Genomic DNA, 23,983 nt, shown 5'->3' on the forward strand with positions numbered 1-23,983 from the left:
ATGTCCACCTATCTTTTTAACTTTCTTTGGAAGAGAGGTGAGCTGATTGTGTTCCCAGTTACTGACAGAAATCTTTTTTGGGGGGGGGGGGGGGGGGTTCTATGAGTGTGATGGGGCTTTCTTCCTTATCTGTGCATTCACCTGTTTTACCCCGTCATGAACTATACTGTCTACAGTAGGCCAGACTAATCAGGGTCACTTTACCAAAACCTACTCATTACCGTGGTTATTCTATTGCTTTAGCCGACTCTCACACACCGGCCTCAGAGCCAAGTCTGTCTGCTTTACTGACTCTACTTTCATCGGCCCAACGGCGGGAGCAGTGAGCTGCCTCTGCAGCAGCTGATCACCGGGTGCCATCGCGCTCCTCGAACGCCTCAAAGAACCAGCCGACTTATCAGGATGCAAACCAGGCTCACAGGTAAAGACAGCTCGCTTTGGGACTCTTTGGGTTTTGACCCCGTGACCCACGCCCTGCACTGCCAATGAAACTCAAGTGTTGTTGACCGGAAGCATTTTGAAAAGGCTACTTATTAAACCCAGTGATTTTCTCCTTGACCTGCTCTGTGAGATCAAAAGGCTTTAAGTTGCTTAACAGGATTTCTCTGCATTTATCACAGCGCTGGATGTGAACTGATGTCAGCCGCTGTGTAGAAATGAAAGGATATTATCCCCACTGATGGGAAATGTAGCGAATAGCTGTTACAGCGTTTGGGTTGTGATAAATAGGCTCCTATAAAGATATTAGCTGTTAATGTTCCCCTGCTGTTTTGGTGCAATTTTCCTTCAATTAAACCCATTGTGTGCGAAAGGACAAGGCAATCTCTCTTAAGTTCAATTTAAGAGGAAATGACTGTTGGGCTCTTTTTGATTGCTTCCTCCAGTGGGGGCCATTGTCACCGGCTAGCTGCTGCTGTATCACTTGGCAGGAGAGGCGTCATTAACCTCTGGCTGACATTATTTCATCACATCTCTGTGAGCTATATCACTGGCAGCAGACCGACGCGGTGAGCAGGTGTATCAATTGGATTAGAGTTAAGTTGTTCGGGCCTCAGATATTTCCTGGTGGCAGCTTGGCGTAGAGACACACACATGGCGGCATCGATCAACGGACCGCGTGAGATGCAGGGAGTAGGGACCTCACAAAGAGAGGCCGTAAAGGTGACACTGTTTGTTTTTACTCTCGACCACATGGACAACGATCGCCCCAGTGACCTTTAACTACAGCTGGATATCTGATGGGCTGCTGTGTGTGTTTCAGAGAGGGTCACATTCACCATGAGGATGCCTCTGGTTTCTCCTGGGGAGAATGGCGCCCTTTGTCCCGGAGACCCCAGGGACGTGGGGCATTTCAGGGGAGATCTTGGAGTTAGTGAGGCATTGTGGTGGTCGTCCTAGGAGCCTGACAAGAAGACCATGGTACCCCTGACAGATATTAAGGATCCACCCTTTGATCCTCAGTCCTTCCTGATGCTGACCTGAAGAAGCAACAGAGGTGTGAGCAGTGGAATGAACGGGAGGCTTTCATTCAAGCTTCTGTCTGTAGTCTCTGTCTGTCTCCATGCCTGTCTCTGTGAAGGGCTGCTGTCTTTTGATTCCTTAATGGGAGTGGGGTCAACAGGAGGGAGACGGGGACATCAAGTAACTTGAAAGGGGATGAAGTTTGGGAAAGCACCTCTAAGAAAATGAAAGGCGCATGTTGTCTCAGAGATTTGAACGTGTTTGTGTTGCTATTCTGGGAGCTTTCAGGGAGTTGTGCATGAAACAACAATGTGTGTGTGAGTGTGTGTGCATGTGTGGATGGTGGCCAAAAACAGGCTCGATATAACATCAAGGACAAGTCAAATAGAATAGGATTATTTAAGGATTTAGAACCACGAGTGCCCTCAGACTCTTCTGACAGAAGGAAGGGGAATCGAACAGGCGGGTGAGACGCTTGTCTGTGTGTCTGAGCTGGCAGAGCCAACAGAGTGTTAGTCCAATATCAGTTTCCACAGGGCAGAGATGCCATGCAGGGCAGACCTGATGCATAATACAGTGTTGATCACCTGTGCAAGAAGAAGAGGCTGCCATTAAAAAGTCATGTACGGAGTTTATTCGTTTGTCAGAACACATCGGCCATGACAAGTTCAAGCATGACAACATAAGTAAACTTGATTGCTCACGAAACAGCTTGATACTTCATATATGATTTTGCATTCAGTGCCATATATATAAACTTTGCATATAAATAACACAACTGTCCGTCTCATATTAATATATACATTCAGTACATAAATACATGTGTACAATGACACAGCATAGAAATACAACTCAATGCATTATGAAACTATGGGAAACATACAGATTCCTTGTTCGATCAGCACAACAAATCCTTCTGGAAAATTGCAAAGGACTCTCTCTAGAATACTTAATGAGTCCTCCTGAATAAATGAGTGAGAACTCAGTGGGGTGTGAGTCACAGTCGATACCATGCAGTGCATCCGAGACCCTGTAATACAAACCATGAACACAGTCACATGTTCTCAAGACAAGCTCACTGAACTTCACGGCTGTGTGTGTGTGTCTGAATTTGGCAAGCACGGTTTAAATGGGCATGTACACTCAGCTCATGAGGAACATCTGGAACATCAGGGCATGCAGATTCACGAGAGTGTTTTGAGATGGATGAAGACAATGACGTTGGTTGGAAACGATCAGTGGTTTTGTGCGCCGGTCGATTCTCAAAAGTCTCCTGTCCTCTCGCTCTGCAGATGCCCCCCCTCCCCCTCCCCCTCACTGAACATCGTTAGCATCTGTTCAGCTTCGTCTTTGTCTAAGGTGTGGAAATAGACTGCAGATCTGCTCCTGACAATTGATTCCCGTGGCGATAGGCCAGACCTTGCACCCCTCACCCTCCCCGCTTCCTCAAACCAAATGCTGACTGAGCGTCTGCGTGCCGTGTGCTCCTGGACTTTGAAAGAAAAGTCAAACTCCTGACTCCTTTGACTACTGGCTTTGAAATGGAGCATATTTATTTGATTCAGTTCTGCTATAAATAGCTCGAGGCCGTTCACATGCCCCGCTGAGAACAGCGCACCACGTGTCGGGTCATTGGGCCGTCATTGGCACTCCATCGGCGGCTCGCCCTGTCATGGAGCAGAGGCTAAATTTACCTGACATTGGACAAGGAGGTCTAAAGGGTACGATCGTATGCTGGTGTTTATGGAATGACACTGTGTGAAAAATGAAGGTACGACTACGGGATCTGATGTTGAATTTTGAATTCAGTTGGCACTTTGAGTGCTTGACAACCTGCTTAATGGCACATTCATAACGCTGAAATATGACCTCCTGCTTCACTGCGCATGCATGAATGCTGGTCAAACTCTCACAGCACAGTTCGTAAGGCGTTCCTCGAACACCTTTGTCATTTGTTCTGTAAGGGAGGAAGACCAGGTGAGTCATGGCTGCACTACAACATGGTCGGTCCTCTCCGTGCGATGAAGATGTTGCAAACCAGGGTTCAGCGGAGGAGAGACACATCATGGATGTCGCAGTGCAGCAGGATACCTCGCTCTAGTTGGTTTGGGACAGGCCCAGGGCCGTGGCCATGGCGGCCAGTAGGAGGGCGGAACTGGCCAGGATCACTGCGCCTCCAGACCGGAACACCTGCCGACCGTTCAGAGGCTGGACCGGCCTGAAGGTCCCCACCATCCGCTTCCCGTCCTGGAATTTGAGCTCAGAGAACGCCCGTAGCTGGAGGAGCAGAAGATAAACACATGTGTTATGCCCCAGGATTTGGAAAGAGCTTATCAAGGTGTGTCATTTCACTGACCGGCTAATGCTGAGGTTTTTTTCTGGGCTTGTACATTTAGGAATGTTATTAAGTACATTTACACACAACATACAATATTGAGGAACTTGTGAATATTTCCATTTTATCCTCAGCTTTCATTACAAAGTACAAGAACACAAATGCTTATGAAATACCATACATAGGTAACCAGCGGTTACCCCATGTTATGTGATCTCTGACAAAAGAGCAGTGTCTAGTTGGGGCCCCTTGTCAAACTTCAGATGTCTATGAGTTCCACCAAACCCACCCCCTTTAAATACTCTACTGGAGGCACATGGAAATATTTCAGTTTTCAAGACGAAAACTAAGATTAGAGAACAGTATAAAAAAAAGAATAGAAATTTATGTGACAGAGCTTTGTTTTTTCTTCTTCAATACCTCATTAATTGGTTGTTATTTTTATAATGTAAAGGATCTTAATACTTCTCCACCATTCAGGGAAACTTTCAACGGCTGTCATTTTAACAGAAACTTTACCTTTATGACCAAAAGACAGAAAGAGCATTTTTTTTTAAAACAATCTTCTTGCATGTATGACCCTGACCTGTTCCATGCTCAGAGGGATGGGGTTCTCAAACAAAGTCCAAATCACAGCCTCGCTACACCCTGGGGTGGTCAGAGAGCCCTTGTAGCGGTAATAGTTGGTCAGATTTTGCTCAGGTGGGATTAGTTGTGCCAGAGAGATGGAATGCAAAGACGTATTTCCATCTGAAAACAGAAACCCCACATATGAAAGGTGAGCAGTACCAATGTGCAGCCTTTAGTTGGTTAGTTTAAATCTCAGTCCGTACTTGCAGCTTTGATGCTTTGCAGAGCTTTGATGATCGGCTCGTACTTCCGGTTGGCACTATTGGATCTCTGAGAATGTAAACATACACATTTCAACATTGTTTCATGCCGACTTCAGATCTGTTCGGTCATAGCAGTTTGAGTTCTAAACCGTCATCAATATGATTACCTCGTAGAAGAACCCAAGGACTGCCACTCCCTGTGGGTCTGACAGCGCTGTGGTCAGGTCCGTGTAGTGGTGCTTCATGTGAACAATGTGCAGCTGTCGAGACAAAAGGATTGATCTTACCGCTTTCTCACAATAACCTTTGACAGTATGTGTAGAATACTGTTGTAAATGGGGCCCGTACGAAAAGTCCTGTTTTGATTATTTACAGCCCCATTGCAACATTTGTTGAGCATATTTCCAGCTCGAACAATACGTACACGATATCAGTTGAAGTTCATCAGTTCTTTAAAAAAATGTGTCGTAAAGGACTTCATTGATAGATAAAGCTTCCATAACCATCCAACAACCACCACTTAGTAACAGAGGGAATCAGTGTACCCATTAAAAAAATAAATGGAATAGCCCAATCAGTATTTTGGGCTATTTAAAGGATACATCTGGTGATTTTAGATATTGTCAACAATTTCCATAAAAAGACCAAAGCCAACAATTAATTTACCCTACTTGCAGGTCTGTGTGTATATAGAGCTCCATTGTTTTAAAAAGACGTATAAATAACAATAAGATATGGATATGCAACATCATCAGACTGGGTGACATGTTTCTTTACTGCAGCAAAACACTGGCAGTGTGTTTATTTTGAGTCAGCCCTTCATAAACCTTACTGCTGCTGAGAGACTCACCAGCACGTCAAACCCCTGGCAGAAAATACATCGTAACAAATGCAGTACTTACACCCATTTGAGTAACGTTTGCTAAAACTTCAGTGTCCAGGGAGCTATTGAGAAAAACAACTATGTATTTGTGGCCTGTTTGTTTTAAAGATTTATGTCTTGAGTAAAGGATGAATGGGCTTGAGGCTGGGAGCCACAGCCAGTGTCGAGAGGTCGGGAAGTATTGAAGGGCGGACTAATGCACTGTTTGTCCTGGTATTTAAATAATGGGAAAAATAAAGAGCATCACCAGCCTTACCCTTTACATTCACAGTATATTCACATACATATTTAACCCCAAGGGTTGTCAGTTCGATCGTCGAGCAAGGCACTGAACCCCCAGTTGCTTCCGCATCACTGCAGCCCATTGCTCCTTAATAACTAAGGATGAGTTAAATGCAGAGAACTAATTTCCCCTTGGGGATTAATAAAGTATATATCTATCTATCTATTCTATCTATCTATATTTGAATCGTTCAATTTATAGGTCTGCCCTTTTATAATCCTAGTTCAAATTGATGGTTTGTTTTTCTGTTGTGTTTCCAGCTGCTAAGACTTAGTAAACCTTCACCAGCTTCAGATGACAACTATAAGACAGGACGAGTGTGTTCAGCGTAGTGATGTATACCTCCATGGGATACTGCTCCCCATCGATGGTGTGTTCGGAGCCAGGCCCTCCATTGTTGCCCCAGTGCAGGTGGAACTGCACAGCCTTGTAGCTGGTGGACAGGCTTCCACCTGAGATGGTGCTCAGGATAGGAACTCCAACCTGAACTGGTGAGGGCACGCGTGGGACACACAGACGTCACCCAACGGCTCCACACTGAGGGCTCAGCGGATGGAAGATGGAAAATGTGCTCACCCGAGTGGCCGTTGTTCTTGATCGTGCCTCTGAAGACCTGCTGGTAGTTGGCGAACTGGAAAGAGGTCAGCCGCTCGTCTCTCAAAGTCTTTCTTGTGACGATGTTGATGGGCGACTGGTTTCTTCCTCCACAGTCGGTGTGGGCGTGGTCCCAATTGTCCGGCGCTAACACAAGAAAAGGACCAAAGTTATAAAAGTCATACTGTTGGTTTTCAAGTGAGGGGAAGCACCGAGACTCATCAGGGTTCGTCATGACCTTCTTTTAGGAGCTGATGTCGGCATCAACGCGTTTTATTGATCGATCTTACTGGTGCTTAGACAGATGGACTCTTGATTTGAGTTGAATGTACAGCAGTGACTCGTCAGTCTTCTCCATCAATATGTTACCTTAAGATCTATTATTGCAAAAGCTTCACAACTAAGCAAACCCAATGTCCTTCTTACAGAAGTTTAAAAAAGGTGATCGGAAGTTATTAGAATTCAGATTCTTAAATGTGTAAAATGTCTTTCCACTTAGAGCATCTGTACATCGGGTAACCTTTACATTTTAGAGTAATTTTTTAAGGTTGTAATGCTGACCAACAGTAGAAGACTTGTATTAGATTGTCTCCTGATTATATTTCTGATTTACTAACTCCATATGCAGTACCGCTGCTAACCATGTTGGTGCCCTAAGCATAACTCCTTCATGATGCCCCCCTGAGATAGGAAAGTGACCCACGGCGTTGTATATCTCTTGTTCTGCCTGTTTTGTGATACACATGCCTAAAAGGCGCCTAATATTTCTAGACTGAAATAATATCTGCATTATAATTATTCTAACTATGAGGATTTCTTTAGTTGCCTATTTTGTGGTGCCCCCTCAGGACTTGGTGCCCTACGCGCAGCGCGTAGTGCGCGTTATGGGAGCGGCGGCGCTGTCCATATGAGCCAACGCAGCCCTCACTCTGCTATGTGTCAAATAAATTCTAAAAGCCAGCTGAAAGCCAGAGGAGCCTCTTCAATCAAAGCCCCTCGGCTTCGGAAACAACCAGCAATCAGGCTGGTGAGCTCTTTATCCTCTTTTAAACACACGATTTTAGAATAGCATTTTCACAAATTGTTTTATTCTGTGATTTCCTTGCATTTAGTTATTTTTAATGTAATTTGTGAAATTGCTTTTTGGTTCTTTTTATTTAAATTCTTTGCATTTTATTGCCCTTTACATCTATTGGATGTATGTCCAATGTGACGCACTTTGTAACTTTAAAGTAGCGTATAAATAAAGTTATTTTTATGATCAAATATTGTTACGCCTCTAGTATTTAATAAGCTTACCGTTGCACTGATGATCACAGGAGAACTGGGACTGATAACACCAATCTGAAACAGACAATTCAAAAACATCAACGACAACAGCCAATAATGTAAAGATCACACACACACACACACACACACACACACACACACACACACACACACACACACACACACACACACACACACACACACACACACACACACACACACAGTATCAGCCTTCACTGCTAACCTCTGACACCACAAGCCTCAGTCTATTGTGAGGCGGAGTGGGATGTTTCCTCCTAGAATACACTAACAACTGTCCAGCGAGATTCTTTGTGTTTTTACAGATGTATCCTTTTGTATTATTAATAATAATATTTAGTTTTCCCTTATAGCAAACAGTGAATTGTTCTCCAATGTATGAGATTGGCTCCTGCTGTTATTCCCGGCCATACAAAATACAAAGCAACTGTCTTCCTATTCATAAAAAGAAGTTTGCGTTTGAGCTTTATCTTTCAGTGCCATCAGGATAAACACGGAGCCGAAGTTTTGCATCAGCGACGTCCCATTCTCACATGTTTGTCTCAGGAATTATTAATATTTCACAATCACTTTGCATGTTTCCACCCTGTAGGCAGTGTAGGCCTACTCAGAGACAAATATCTGCAGCTACCTCACAAATCAAATATTTATGAAAAACACACGGGGAGGGTCTCCCGCTCTGTTATTCGACCGCGGACTCCTCCCGGTGCCGTGTTGGTAAGCTGTTTCCTCTGGCTCTGGCAGGTGTTAGATTCACTGGTGCCATCATTCACTCGACTGTATAATGAAGAGAGGCTCACTCCTTTGATACATAGTTCTAGTATTCCTGTTGCAGGCTTGGAGTCAAACACACATCTCTCATTATTCTGTGATACTTTCTGGTGGCGGAGAGTATTATAAGGTGCTTTGTCTTGTATGGTCTGACAACATGTGGAAATGTTCTCTGAACTGTTAGACTCTGAAATGTGCATTGAGGCCCGTCCAGTTTCATGTAAAAGCAAAGTACATGTATTCAATACGGCAATAAAGTACAAATTAGAGTATATTAGTATTTTATTTTTATTTGGCAGCCACAGGTACCTTTTACTATATTTCATATACAAAATATAGAATATTATGTATATCTATTTACTGAAGAAATATAGTTTGAATCATTAACACACTGTAAAATGTAATAAGTTAACTTTACTTGAAAAAGGTGAGGAAACCGATTGCCTCACATTTTCTAAGTAAAGTAGCTCAATAATTTTAAGTTCTTAAAACTAAAAATAAATGAGTTTTGGCAACTGATGTAATTGGAGTAAACATAAGTTCAGTTAACTCATAATATGTCATTTCAGACAACTTAAAAGATACGAGTGAAGGTAACTTAAAATCTTGAATCATGTAATAAATTGACTTTACTTGAAAAAGGTGAGGAAACCGATTGCCTCAAAATGTCTAAGTAAAGTAGCTCAATAATTTTAAGTTCTTAAAACTAAAAATAAATGAGTTTCGGCAACTGATGTAATTGGAGTAAACATAAGTTAAGTCAACTCATAATATGTCAGTTCAGACAACTTAAAAGATACGAGTGAAGGTAACTTAAAATCTTTAAGTATGTAATAAGTTGACTTTACTTGAAAAAGGTGAGGAAACCGATTGCCTCAACATTTCTAAGTAAAGTAGCTCAATAATTTTAAGTTCTTAAAGCTAAAAGAAACTAAGTTTAGGCAACTCATGTAATTGCAGTAAACATTAGTATAGTTAACTTAACAATTATTAGTTACTAGGTTAACTTAAAAAAGACAACTTAAAAGATCCAAGTTATATTAAGTAAACAGGACTAATAAGAACTAGTTAACTTTACTAGTCAATGAGATCCCATTACTTAGAAATAGTGAGGAAACCGATTGCCTTAAAATGATCAAGTAAGCTGAACTAAAAACTGTAAGTTGTTGAAACAAAAGAAGGAGAACAGTTACAATGGAAGACAACGTTTATTTAGAAGAAAAACACGTTTTAAAACTCAAACAACGTGCTTAAAACGCTGAACATGTTGCCAGATTAGGTTTTGTAATGCAGAAATATGATGAACACAGCGTTTTCGGCATTTGCTAAATTTCATGACAGAAAAACAACAAAAACAGACATTTTCTAGAAAAGAGTTCAATTGGAGATAGAAGGGTGAAGTTCTCGGGCCTGACTGCACATCATGAACACAGTCCCTTATGGCATCAGTAGATATTTGAGTGATTGAATTTTATGGTTTTTGGTCCAAGTGAGAAGCACTCTATGAATAAATTCAGAAGGTGTTCCTCACTCGTTGAGGATACTCCAAATTCAGGGGTAAATAAGTCCGAAGAGTAGCCACACGGCACGGGGAAGATTATCACGGTCACCCATCACGACTGTTCCTCCCAAAACGATGGCAGTAGTTGTAGACTCCAGGTCCAGCGAGTGAGGAGGCCACGATGTCTTCAGCACCATCAGGGTCCCAATGGAGGCGTGGGACACGTCCAGAAGGTCATCAGAGTCCTAATAACAAGAGCAGCATAAAAAACACAATTACATGTCAAATTTCACGTTGCATTTCTATGGTAGAACACACAATGGTTACTTGGATTCTGATATTATTAGATAATCAAGTGAAAGATGCTCAGGAGTGAGTGTGATGATTAATTCATTGATCATGTGATTCACTGAATGATTGCAAAAGCTAATAATAAAGAATATGAATTATCATATTTACAAATAGGGATATTTGAATGGAACAACAATAATAGAGCAAATGTAAAAAACAGAATGTAGAAGGGCCTGAGAACAGGTCGATGCAGTTGCATCACAACACACGCCGATCAGGACCCGTTCGTGGCTTCTGCTGTGTTTCCATAGGGTCAAGTCGAAGCTTCATGCCATCCTAAACTCACACCTTCAATAAAGAAAGACCAACGTTTAATACGTGGGCAACCAACCATATTCGTGGTAAACATCCACATTTCTTTGTCACTGCTGCTTCTGGGAAATGTGCTCCTACCACAGGAGGCTGAACAGGTACCTACCATCTTCAGCCGTCACACCTGCATCATATTGGCTGCTCCTGAACCTCCTGTGGCAGGAGAGCGAGCATATTGCCCAAAAGCAACAAAGACATAGCGATAATGTTACAAGTGAAAACCCATTTTTGGTAACAGGAGATATTAGTAGAACCCCTCTACCATCATGCAGACATGTGAAGGTGTACAGATGCCCATTTAGGTGTGATATGATTTGTAATTATTTATTTTGAAGGCCTTTGGGTTTTGAATGGCGCGACTAGAGAGCTGCAACTGGACCCGACTGGAAAGACGGGAGATCCCACTAAAAGGGCCCCAATCAGGGATAAGTGAATCACAAAGTATAGAAGCACTGATTGGAAGAGAAGTAGCCAATAACAAAAGATTAACAGGCAGAACACATGAGATATATTGGGCATCCTGTGGTGTGGAATTAAATAATTTTGACTAAAGTCTACTTACAAATTCTTGAAGAAGTCTGCGTTATCTCCAAGGATGACGGGAGAGCCACGGAGGACTGCTGTTCACCTCCCAGTCACATCTGTACTCTAAAAAAACATTTTAAACACACACAATTCACAAGTGTTAAAGGACAATCATTTGACAGCTCTGCATGCAATGCTGTGACACTACTTTATTAACCACATAAAGAAAAATGACTGCTTGAGAAACTTACCCCAGGTGTGACTTGTTGCAGATATTCAAGTTTCTGTCCGACACTTTCCCCCTCTGGGTCTTGAACTTCTCCAGGAAGCGAGGAGTGTATTTGTCGAGATCTTTGAAGAACTCTGATTGCAACTCAGATTTTTGCTTGATAAGCGACAGAACTCAGAAGAATCTAACGGAAATTGAAATAAATTAATATTTAGTCATATTAGACCTACAGTAAACACATTACAACATACTACATCACACTGGGCAGAAAACTAGTGGCTTCTAGATTGAACAGATTACATCAGCTCCCCTCATCGTTCCTTCATGGTCGTCACAGGAGACACTCTGAAGACATGGACTCAATCTGGCAACGCTTCCATGTGTTATGCAGTAGTGTGTAGAAGAAAATAAGCAATACTTACAATTCATTGCCAGGTTTTTCAAAGCCTACAAAAGAAACAACAAAAGCAATTAGTCAAACTGCAAATAACTCCTCGTAAAGATGCATTTTTACGGCTAAAAAGCCATCAGTTTAATGGAAGATTTCACAGACAAACATGATTACAAATGCTTATCCTAGATATAGATAGATAGATAGATTGAAGTCATAAATAGTCTGTAGGGAGGTTGGCAGGGAGCTTAGTTTCAAACTTGCTATTGGTTATAATGGATGTCATTTCCATTAAATATCACAAAATAAGAAATGATGTTCAAGTAAAAAATAAAAAAACGTTGTACCACATTCGCTGTGGCCGAGAAGTTCTCCATCATACGGTTGTGGTTGAATTATTCCTCGTTACTGTAGTGTTATGGAATAATAGGGTTTTGAGCCCGTTGTATCTCCAAGTATCTTTATTAGCTTAACCATACATAACACCGTGACTGACTGGATTCGGGTAACTCCAAGAGCGGGCCGCCGACTGTACACGCCCCCCCTCTGATCACACATGCCTTCGTATCACTCCGCATGTCTATAAAGTAGTACCATTACATTACAGTTACATTCAACCTAACATTGCATTCACTCTTAACTCAGTGACAGTAGCGTTGTGTGACGTAGTGCTGCGTTAATGCACACGAGTGAGACAGCCACGACGATGTCCGCCATTAACATTGTGACTCGTTTGTTTTGACGGTCGAGCTAGCTTACATTAAACGCTTCGTAAAGTTAACATTCAACTACGAATATACATATGAACAATATGGCGAAGATACGACGATGTTTACTCAGGACATGAACGGCAAAACGTTATTGAGACGCTGAAACTTACCTGAAAGTAACTCGCACACCTGCACTGCCTTCTCGCTGCCGCCAATCCGTCTCCGCCAAAGAACGTCTTCAGTGGTCGACTGCGCATGCGTATTCGAGCCGAGTGCTGCCGAGTGCGTCCGAGTTTCTTCCGAGTCCGCCTCACTCATTTTTTAAAAGTAAAGCTTACTTGAGATAATAAGTTTAATAACTTTACTCACCAAAAAGTGTTCTTTACTAAGTTTCTTAAAGTAAGGTCAACAAAGTAAGCAGAAATGAGTAAAGCTCACTAATTTTTTTAACTAAACTTTACTATTACATTTTACAGTGCAGGTCCTTAATAATTCATGATGGAGGATGAGATAACACAATGATGAATTACTGGAAACCAGTAATCATTACGCATGAATTTAATGTCAGACCACTTTTATGAGTTATTCCAGCTCTGAATCTGCTGCAGAGAGCACACAACTAGCAATAACAACTAATAACAACAATTAATGACAGATTACAGAATCATTAGTTAGCCTATATGTCTTGTGTTCCCCTTTTACTTGGATAAGAGTCAATGAATCGGAATACTTCGTCCATCACTATCTGTTAGGATCAATATTATGCTCATCGCTTGTTTCTATATCAACTAATCAGATTACTGTCCGCACCATTCTTGATCAATCGGTGCTCTGCTTTGATCTCTTGTCCGGCGCAGGACACGTGAACAATATCAACTCTGTCAAGAGAGCAACCTGAGGAAGCTGTCGAGGAGACAAACAAAAGACGACGAAAGGAAAACAAATAGTCCGCGCTGCCCGCACGTCGACGCGCCGCGGGGTCCCTTCATGCTATTGTGTTGTCTGCGCCAGATGGGAACGCGCATTTCACACGAAAACGAGGTTTAAAAGGAGAGATGGAGGCATGCTCTGCAACCCCCCTCCAAAGAACTTCGCGATGGGGCGGAGGGATTCAGAGTCCCTCCCCAATAATATTAGTTGTTTCCTACAAATCTGAAAATAGAGCGTTTGAACTTATCAAGTTTCCCTTTCCACCGCAAGCATATGCTTTTCTTATGCACATGCTGTCCAGAGCTGCGGGTGTTTGATTAGCAATAACAGACACAGGGCTCTCAAGTTTTGAAGACAGGCAAGAGTGACATTTCCATTAGCACCCCCCCCCCCCCCCCCCACGCGCAAAACGAAATTTTCGGATATCAGTCAGTCGCGCGCAATTCCAGGATGCTTTATTTTCATTGGTTGCTGGATTAAATCTTACCCAGATACAACAGATACGGTGTTTTTTCGGATTGGCTATTGTGTAGCCCATTTTGTTGTTGTTGATTGGCTGATAAGTGGCTCCTCACAGCAGAACAGTTTTTTTCAGCGTGAGAAATACGATGTGTGGCGGGAGTGCGTGACTTAAGACCGAAATGCGTGAATCTCACGCTCAATGCGTGACACTTGAGAGCCCTGCAGACACTGACAGCTCAGTGGGGACGCGCTGGAGGCTCCTCCGCGCGCACGAGAGGAGGCGAGGACGCTGCGCGGTGCGCGCGGAGCGGCGCGTCACAGAGAGCACCCTGCACGTGGCGCATTATTTTCTATCTCAACAATCACAAACGATACATTAAACATTTACAGTTATAGCGCAAGAAAAAATAAATGGTCGTTAAAGATCTGGTCGGTTATATCTTGAAACTTTAACTACATTACAAAGTGTTGAGTACCGTCTCTCACGGTGCGGGCTGTGAGAGGAGAGGAGGCTGCAGCCCGCACTGCAAACAGAGCAACCACCCCTCTCTGCTCTATTCATTCTAGAGGGCTGGTCTGTCTCTTAACCCTTGTGATGCCTTCGGGTCATTTTGACCCGATTCAATATTTAACCCTCCTGTCGCCTTCGGGTCAATTTGACCCGATTCAATGTTTAATGTCGGTGTTCTTTCGGGAGTCAACATAAAGTACCTCACACTTAAACTTGGAAAACAATATTAATTCTAATAATTTTCTGGAGATTTTAATAGCTGGGGTCATATTGACCTCAAGGGTAAAATATGTTAGGAAATATAAAGGTAACAGGAGGGTTAAACATTGAATCGGGTCATATTGACCCGAAGGCGACAGGAGGGTGAAACATTGAATCGGGTCAAATTGACCCGAAGGCAACACAAGGGTTAAAATGACTTAGTTTGACTTCACAGCATTTGTTCACCAATGACTGATTGATTGGACCAAAATGTTTCGTCACTTCCGCCGCCAGCCACCCGTCAGTGCTAATGGACCCACGAGGGAGTCGGTGCCGGAGCGCGCGGATCTTCTTCTCTGAAGTTAACGCCTCGGAATCACCTGCTGTGAATTGGCGCTGCGCAGCTCGACGCGCATCTCTGCGGCAACGAGGACGCAGAGGACAATCATTGGCTAAGTGTGGTTCTGGGCAGGTGCACGAGAGAGGGGGGAGAGAGAGAGGGGAGAGGGGAGAGGTATAGAGAGAGAGAGAGAGAGAGAGAGAGAGAGGGAGGGGGGGAGAGAGGGAGAGAGAGAGAGAGAGAGAGAGGGGAGAGAGAGAGAGAGAGAGAGAGAGAGAGAGAGAGGTGTCCAGACCACAGTGGCTCTGAGGGAATCTCAGATCTGCAGCTCTTGCCTTCGTCTCAGCTGATAACTGTTCTCTGAATTTGATCTGGTCTTGAACTCGGAGCCCGAGATGAAAATGCAAGTTGCGGATGAGAATGCGGGACATAAGGAGGCATGCGGGACATAAGGAGGCATGCGGGGGCCACAGCTGTGGACAGGGCAGGTGTGCATGTGGAGAGCGTCACCCATACAGGCACATCTCTGTCGTCCGGGGAGCCGTGGCTTCTCCACTGGTTGTTATTATAATTTTTTACTGCATCTTTCTGAATCTATTTTTGGAGTTTTGCCTTTTTTCTCCTTTTTCTCGGGATTCTGCGATAGATCAGCTTTCTCATTGAATAGTGATTGACATGGTTGGAAGAACTGGTGTAAAAAAAGAAGAGAAGCAACTTGATCCTTCAGGTCTCATTGAGAAGCATTCTGAAGTATTCATTCACAGTATAGTTCAGTGTTACTAGGAATTAACTCCATCTTACATAAATTCAGATATTGATAATCAATCACTTGCATTCTTATCTGACACATCTTCCAGCTTTTGGTCAGAAATATAAGAAAGACATATCAAAAGACGGGGTTAAATGCAGTAATATGAGGGTAGATCTCTATTTATTCAGTTAATTAACCCATTTCCTTACGACCTTTACTGTTGCAAAAGACATGTAAAGAAACCCCGTTGTTTGGCACATTGTCCATGAAAACAAAGCAGACACTGACCTCCAGCTCCTGCGCAGGTTGTCCAGCATGAGGCCAGGAGAACGGGCAGGATGAGTTGCTGCATGTTGACTCGGCTGAGCGGAGGCAACACAATGACTTGTTTTTCCAGTGTGATCGCGCGGGGTCTTTTATACTTATCTATCACCATACAGGAAAGAAAGAGAGTGGCCCCTCCCCCTCGAGCATCATCTCAAATAAAGCTCTTCGCTGATAAGGGGGCCCATCAACGGGCTCCTGGTGTTAATAGAAATACATCCTGGTGATTGTGGCGGTAAACGGCCCTGAGGGGAATCTGAAGAGTTAATCATCAATGCGGGGCGGCTCGTTGCTCCACAGATAACTTGAGGTGGCCCTCAGAAGATTACCTTTGAGACATATATAAATATGATTGTGAGTGGACTGAACTTGTTCATCTCTTACATCCCCGTGTTCTTTTACATTGGGTTATAAATATCCTTATTTCAGTCAGTACAGCATGACGTGTCCCGTATCTCTGTGTTGACGCGATGGACGCCTAAAATAGCTTCGCAAAGGAACATAATTAGAGAATTATTAGCAACAACATGAATGGAGGGAAGAGTGTATTGGACAGTTATTATTTATGTATTCATAAACAATGTTACCTGGTTATTGTGGGGCTAATAACTATTCTATTGCATATTAAATAAAGCAACCTTGTTTTATTCTTAAAAAACTGGCCCAGAGTCAAAAGTACAGTCATAATATTTGTAGAGGAAGTGTAAAAAGGCATTAAATAGAAAATACTCATGTACCTCAAATTGTAAGAAAGCATCAAATGTATGAAGTTACTTTTGATACAGTGGGGTTAGTGGGGTTCAATGATTCAAACAGTGGGAATGAGCAGTACACACACACACACACACACAGATCTTTGAAAAGGTTTATTATCACGCCCTATTCATAAATCTGTCGAGTCAGTGCAACACTTTGCACTTATTCATCATCTCTGATTACCAAAATGTTCAAGCTGTCGTCTTTATTTTCATTCAGAGTGGAAAGTGACCTCAGCTCCAGTTATTGAGCATGCTGACTGAGTACAGGGGACCCTGCTCCTAAAAAACACAAGTTAGCTTGCGTTGCTCTTCTTGGGAATATAAGGAAGTGGGCATGATGGTGTGTGTGCGTGTAGCGGATGATGTGTCTTGGATTCATTTAGAGAGAGAGTGTGTGTGTGTGTGTGTAAATAAAACATGTAACAATGTACGTTTCCATTTACATTCACTTTTTCTCAAGAAAATAAATTAGTGTTGATTCATTGGTGGAAGGAACTCTACCAGAAAAAGACCCTCCATAATTGTGAAAATATGCAAAGATCTCTTGATTTTATGAACGTGCTGGCCTCCTCGCAGTCCAGAAATCAAGTCCACCTCCTACCCTTGATAGGAAAGCTCCATCTAGTGGGAAAATGGAGGGAAAGCCTTTGTGTTTCTTTTCTTAACCCTTGTGTTGCCTTCGGGTCAATTTGACCCGATTCAATGTTTCACCCTCCTGTCGCCTTTGGGTTAATATGAACCGATTCAATGTTTAACCCTCCTGTTACCTTTATATTTACTAACATATTTTACCCTTGAGGTCAATATGACCCCAGCTATTAAAATCTCCAGAAAATTATTAGAATTAATATTGTTTTCCAAGTTTAAGTGTGAGGTACTTTATGTTTGTTTGTTGACTCCCGAAAGAACACCGACATTAAACATTGAATCGGGTCAAATTGACCCGAAAGCGACAGGAGGGTTAAATATTGAATCGGGTCAAAATGACCCGAAGGCAACACAAGGGTTAAATGAATTTCCCGGGGCTGGGAGAGGTTTCACGCCATTTTAATCGATCGCCTCAAAACCTGGGTTGGCATCAAAGACACTGCACTTGGCTGGTTTTCCTCGTACCTTTTAAATAGATCTTATTCGGTCACCATAGGTAATCACTCATCTTCCACTACTAATATTACCTGTGGTGTACCACAAGGTTCAATTTTAGGTCCACTTTTATTTTCAATCTATATGCTTCCACTTGGTCAAATCCTCCAGCGACACAATGTATCTTTTCATTGCTATGCAGACGACACACAGATATACCTTCCGCTGAGACCAGGTGACCCAGAGAGCCGAGCTGCCGTTTTAAATTGTCTCTCTGACGTTAACCGCTGGATGGCACAAAACTTTCTCCAATTCAATAACTCAAAATCAGAGGTGATATTCTTCAATTCCCCAAACAATAACACCGGTTTCGTCGATAGTGAACTTGGTCCCCTGGCTGCCCATTTAACACCTGTTGCCAGAAATCTGGGTGTAATGTTTGATTCGCAATTGAATTTTGAATTTTGAATAAAAAAATGGTCCAGTCCTGCTTCTTTCAGTTGCGAATCATTACAAAAATTAAACCCATACTGTCACAGTCAGACCTGGAAAAAATCATTCATGCACTCATTTTCTCAAGACTAGACTACTGCAACTCCCTCCTTTCCGGCATTAATCAAAAATCCATCTCCCGCCTCCAACTCGTCCAGAATGCAGCAGCTAGGCTTCTTACTGGTTTTAACAGACGGCATCACATTACCCCAGTCCTGGCCTCTCTCCACTGGCTCCCTGTTCGTTTTAGAATTGATTTTAAGATTTTGCTGATCACTTTTAAAGCACGCCTAGGTCTGGCTCCAAGCTACATCATTGAGATGTTAGCCCCTTATGAGCCAGCACGCAGCCTTAGATCCTCCGGTGGGGCCCTTCTGGCCGTTCCAGAGTCGAGGCTTAAATGAAAGGATGACCGTGCTTTTGCCGTTAGAGTCCCTCGACTTTGGAACGACCTACCGGAGGGGATAAGGCTTGCAGAATCAGTAACTTCTTTTAAATCACTTCTTAAAACCCATTTTTATAGAACAGCTTTTAAGTGATCGTCTTTTTATGCAGAACTTTGGTTCCCCTAATTTAGTTGTCTGTTTTTAATTTATTTGTAATTTATTTGGTTTTTAATTTATTTATTTTCCATTTTATTTTAATATATACATTTAAATGTAATATTGGTTTCTTGCTATTCCACTTGTTTTGCTTTGACTCTCTGTGGAGCACTTTGTAAACATTGTTTTTAAAGGTGCTATATAAATAAAGTTATTATTATTATTATTTTACTTAAACTACAGTTCACTCGATGTCAGCAGCACATTGGTGTGTTAGCTGGTTGATGTGAAGATTACTGTAGCTGATACACTTTGGGGTCATTTATTTACTAAAAAGCAAAGCATCACATTGTTTATGCGACATAACAAAACATTTAGATATTATCAGGGTAAATGGTAAAAAATTAAATTATCTTGAATATCCAACGTACAAGAACTTAGAAATATATTTAGAGGGGCTTCAAGAAACACTGAACATAAGGTTGAGCTTCTCTGAAAAGCCCTCGACAACCTAAAGCTCCCGCGGCCCCTCCAGACCACCACCGTGGTCTTCACTCTTCTTCAGGCACGCCATTTTGAGATGATTTGCCGCAGCGCAAAAACAAATCAGACACTGGGAAATAGGCAAATGATCTATACTGTATGACACATTGTGCATCGCATTATGAATATTTAGACAGTGTGCCATATGTATTGGCAGTGAGTGAGGGCCATTGTCACATGTCAGACAACTTCCACACTCATTTGAAGCTGGTTATGTTTACTTCTGTAACGACTTGATTTAGGACAGGTTTAAAATGTGATAAAGACTTCACATTCTCCAATGAATGGTACATGTTTACCTAGAGCAGCTACGGTGAAGTGATCTAGTATTGTTTGTGTGTGAGAAACATAACATTGTCTACTACTCCCTGGGATGTCATACTGTGGTCGGAAAGCATTGATATATATAATATATATAGTGGGACAGGATGCATCAGCTGTTGCCTACTGCTGCATTGCCAGAAAGGTTTTTTTCAGATTTCTATATACTTTCACGAGTGAGGAGACATGGCGACTGCTGGGACCATTTACCAACACTGGCTATGACACAATTCCAGCCAAATAATGCCATATGAAAATCTGATATTAATAATCAAGATATAGGACCAGTAAGACCATGGTTAAAGACCTCTCAACAGGACTCAGGACCAGCAATGTAAGGTGCAGTTCTCATCTGTTGAGCAACCTCATCCCTGTAAACATGCAAACGTAAACCAATCCAAGTTATTATTGAGTAATGGCTAAAGTGCCCTTAAATAGGGTCGTGTGGAAATGGTTCCTGAGCCTGGAGTCTCCCTCGCACCATACAATCAACCAATGGGATGCTTAGAGGGGCCCTGGCCATCAGGCCCAACTCAAGATCTAAAGGTTTGAATGCAGTAGGTGAAGTGCAGTAGGGCCACCAAGAGGAAACGGGCAAGCAGCTTCAGGCACAAAGACAAAGTTACACACACTAAGTTTCTAGAGAATTGATTTAATTCAGAATATGATGAACATTTTGAAAAAGGGTATGAAGTAGCCAAAGTTGAGTTTGCCTTTATTGTGTCTGAAATAGAGAAAAACCTCCACGTTCTGGACAACAGCGCCCTCTGGTGGGCCCGTGGCCCCTGGGATCCTGAAGCAAAAGGTTAATGTTGTACGTTAATGTAAGAACCGGCTGCAGCGTTGGAGGCGGGGCCTTGTGGATTCCTATGAAAGTTTTAATAAAACAAGTGTGTATGTATATATGTACTTCTGTAATTCTCAACTTCTTGCTGCACACAGAAGGGAGGCATGCACTGACAAGTTATATTTATAGGAGAAGCTCTTTATTCCAAAATAAGGACCAATTAATTTGATTGGATGAATCACACTTTTCTTTCTTTAGGGTGATGTCACAAAATATAACAAACAACACTCAAAGCTGTATTACAAAACACGTAATAGAGGCTTCTAATGTAAGAACAAGGACCTTTTGGTACTGTGGCAGTGGGGGGTGTGTAGGCTCGGCTGCGGAGTGGGTGGAGCGGGGGTGTGGTTCAGGGAACGGTGTCTGATTGTCATCAGCTGGACTAATTGCTAATCAGAGTGGTAATCAGTCCAGCTGATGACGTGTGTTGGTGGATCTGAGGCTGTCTCCATAAAGGAGCTGGCTGGACAGCAGATCGGGAGTCAGGGTGGAGAGCAGAAACACAGTCTGCCATGGAAATAAACATGATTACCAACTATCCCTCTGGCTGCTCAGTCCTTCTTGGTGCTTAGGGGGGGGGAACCTACTGGTGACGGCAACACGCGTGTCACAGGTACGTATAGCTGTCGTTTCAGAACCATGGACAGCGCCGTTGGCTGCGTGTAGGGGGAGGAGCCCTGTCCAGTACTGAAACCAAGCTTTGGAAGAGCTACACAACAACAACAAGCTGTAGAACATGCATGTAGACAATATAGTTTTGTAAATATGACTAAAGATATGGACTCTACGCTATACGTTCCTGGTTAGTTAAGAGCACAATATACCACGCATTCTCAGGTGTAGCTCTGTAAAAAGAAAAAAGGAATAAAAAGTAATAGTGACAAACTTAATAGGGCCAGTTCAGCCTTGCCCCAGCAAAGAGAAATCAGGCCAGCAGCTTAAAGCACAGAGACAAAGTTACACACACTAATTTAGGTTATGATGAAAAACAAACAAGAAACAACAAGCATGACAAGTTTGGGGCAGATTCGAGCAACTCCAGTTGAGCCTCCCGGCAGCGCTTTGATTAGGAGTAAAATCAGGTGTGTCGATATCCTCAGGCCGAGACTTGTGACGAGCGCGACATGTTGGGGGCAGATTCGTCCAGCTGAGCCAGAAGGTGGCACTTTGACTATTCATGCATTTCTACGGGAAGTGTAGACCACGTTATGTAAATTATTAAAAAGATTATAAATGCAAGAATTTAGCCTCGGCTTGAAACCAGTCCCTGCATTACAGAGCCAATGCTTCTCGTTACGCCACCGACCAGAGGAAAAACTCAATACATCTACCGACTCGAGATTACGGTCGTAGAATACATTACGGTCATTTAATTGGCATCTTTTGCATGATTATTTTTTGAAGGGTTGGATGAGTTTAAGCAGCAGTCTGTAACAAAACACAGAAAGTGGGCGTTTATTGGGGTGCACAAGACCGTTTGAAGACTGTTCCCAGAGCCCTGTAAAAAGAACAAACAAGATCGGAAACAGATCCACGATATAATCTTTTATTTTAACCCATGGGATTTAACTTTTACAGTGCATTTCTTTACAACAATTATTCATTAAGTGACACGTTTTAGCCACCACTACAGATCAGAAACCTCTGTAGGTCACATTTCTGAGTTCCTCTCAAAGATTTTGACTTCATGAACACCGTATGAAAAAACAAAAACACAATGATAACCACACAGGTTAAATAACTGACATCCCATCAGCCATTAAAATAGTTAGCCTCATTATCAATCGGACCCATCTGTTAATAGTCGTCTCAATCGAGCTCCTTACTAGCTGTACCATCAAAACAAAGAGATAGGTGACCCAAGAAGAAACCTGCTGCAGTCGAGATGGAGAACAAAACAGAATATGGCACCATTATCTCCAGGAACAACCAGGGGACACAAACACATCTTTTGAAAAGTGGACTGTGGCCAAACTTCTCTAAGCAGAGCAAGAATCTCCAAACACTTTGTTCAGTCTTTCACGGTCTTCACTGCCAGTTAGCAATCTGAGGAGTCTTCGTCAGTCAGGTGGACACCGAGTCTTTCATTCACACATAACGTCACCGAACGCCAACTGTACCTTCGAATGTAATATTCTCACATCAGAAGTAGATATTACAGAAGTCTTCTCTTCCTCTCAACACGTCAAGCACACTTTCCTCAAAACAAACAAACGGGCAACACCGCATCCCTCAGAGCGCCGAATGCCGCGGCGTGGCTGGACTGGAGAGAAGCGTCGATAAAGACGGGAACACATCGACTGTGCAGATAAATCATTTTGAAAACACATCGCAGCAGTGAACACACACATGACCCACCCAATGCACAGGAACATGAACTCGATCCAGTTATCCATGATGTGTTGCATTCAGGCTCCAAGAATACGATGCGACGACTAAGTAAACAGCAGATTTCTCCCTTTTTGCTCAAGTTTGGTCTCAAATCCCCTCAAATACACAACAGCTGGTGCACAAAATAAGAATACAAAATTAGACTTTTAAATACTGTAGCAGCAAATTTTTTTTCTTTTAAAGTTGAAAGCCTCCAGTAGTACAGGTAAAGGCTTTGGAGTCCCGACACGTGGAAGGGTGATAGATTGTCCTCTGAAGTACGAGACTGTCTCCAAGGAGGGTGCAGGTGTTCTAAAAGTGCGTTACTCTAATGGGGGGGGGGGCAGGTTGGAGATGTGTCTCGGACAGGGCACCGCCAGAGGGCCGAGCCGTGTGGGGGCCACTCGACGCCTCAGAGCCTTTGAACAGAAGGTTTTGTTCTCCAGGAAAACCTCCCCCGCCGACACACCTCCATCTCACACCTTTCCTCCTCCTCTTCCTCCTCCTCCTCCTCCTCCTCCTCCTCCTCCTCCTCCTCCTCTCTGCCTCACCACAGACCGTTTCCCAGAGCATCTCCGCTCCCAAACAGCCTCCCAAAAAGCAAGAATTCCTGCAGCTTCCCCTCTTACCCCCCCTAACCGGCCCTCTCCCCTCTGCAGCCATAATCACAGTGGGTTGGGGTCACGACGGGGCGCTGAGCTAATCAGTCCAAAAGGAGCAGGACAGAGCCGAGGCGGCCCACGCGACACAGCGCCTCTCAGCTGGAGGCTGTGGCGATGGCCTTCTTGAGCTGCTGGCTGCGGATCTCGCGGGTGCGGGCCTCGAGGAGCAGGTCGTGGCAGGTGTTGCAGACCAACACCTCGTCATACAGCTGCTGGTCCGGGATGGGCAGCTTCAGGTGACAACAGTCTTTACAGAACACATTGCCACAGTTCCTGAAGATGAATACCACAAAAGGAAGTTAGTGTACTTTTTGTATTTTACAATATTCTGTGCTGTGTATTTTTTAACTCCAGGAACT

General features: G+C 43.1%; 2 protein-coding genes and 1 long non-coding RNA gene across 18 annotated transcripts in view; all 3 read right to left on the bottom strand.

Annotated features, from left to right (window-relative positions):
- Positions 1 to 2,072: 2,072 nt before the first annotated feature.
- Positions 2,073 to 16,039, bottom strand: ca4a (carbonic anhydrase IV a). The gene is made up of 8 exons (XM_056411652.1): positions 15,971 to 16,039; positions 7,689 to 7,733; positions 6,372 to 6,536; positions 6,138 to 6,283; positions 4,797 to 4,889; positions 4,630 to 4,696; positions 4,383 to 4,546; positions 2,073 to 3,738 (listed from the first exon to the last, which is right to left on the bottom strand). Exons 1-8 carry the CDS (start codon positions 16,032 to 16,034, stop codon positions 3,559 to 3,561), a joined length of 924 nt encoding a protein of 307 aa, XP_056267627.1. The 5' UTR covers positions 16,035 to 16,039; the 3' UTR covers positions 2,073 to 3,558.
- Positions 9,658 to 12,957, bottom strand: LOC130191912 (uncharacterized). Of its 7 annotated transcripts, none has more exons than XR_008831292.1 (5): positions 12,658 to 12,957; positions 11,409 to 11,833; positions 11,195 to 11,280; positions 10,530 to 10,785; positions 9,658 to 10,214 (listed from the first exon to the last, which is right to left on the bottom strand). It is a non-coding gene; the product is annotated as an uncharacterized LOC130191912 (long non-coding RNA). The 7 variants fall into 7 exon arrangements; XR_008831293.1 differs by having other exon boundaries at positions 9,658 to 10,785; positions 11,409 to 11,731; positions 11,809 to 11,833; positions 12,658 to 12,952; XR_008831295.1 differs by having other exon boundaries at positions 9,658 to 10,785; positions 11,409 to 11,570; positions 11,809 to 11,833; positions 12,658 to 12,946.
- Positions 16,040 to 22,124: 6,085 nt separating the features above from the next.
- mtmr4 (myotubularin related protein 4) overlaps positions 22,125 to 23,983 on the bottom strand; it is a 40,162-nt gene continuing 38,303 nt past the window's right edge. For all 10 annotated transcript variants that reach the window (XM_056444866.1, XM_056444820.1, XM_056444830.1 and 7 more), the window contains one exon: positions 22,125 to 23,897. In XM_056444866.1, coding sequence (XP_056300841.1) covers positions 23,720 to 23,897 — 178 coding nt within the window. In that variant the 3' untranslated portion in view covers positions 22,125 to 23,719. The remainder of the gene's footprint in view (positions 23,898 to 23,983) is intronic.

The sequence above is a fragment of the Pseudoliparis swirei genome, chromosome 3, assembly GCF_029220125.1.
Source record: "Pseudoliparis swirei isolate HS2019 ecotype Mariana Trench chromosome 3, NWPU_hadal_v1, whole genome shotgun sequence".
Taxonomy (NCBI): Eukaryota; Metazoa; Chordata; class Actinopteri; order Perciformes; family Liparidae; genus Pseudoliparis; species Pseudoliparis swirei.

Coding starts and splice junctions, on each gene's coding strand:
- ca4a (XM_056411652.1), bottom strand. CDS start 16,034: ATGCAGCAACTCATCCTGCCCGTTCTCCTGGCCTCATGCTGGACAACC. Junction 6,537..7,688: donor CTGTGATCATCAGTGCAACG/GTAAGCTTATTA, acceptor TTCTTGTGTTAG/CGCCGGACAATTGGGACCAC. Junction 4,697..4,796: donor TCCTTGGGTTCTTCTACGAG/GTAATCATATTG, acceptor TTACATTCTCAG/AGATCCAATAGTGCCAACCG.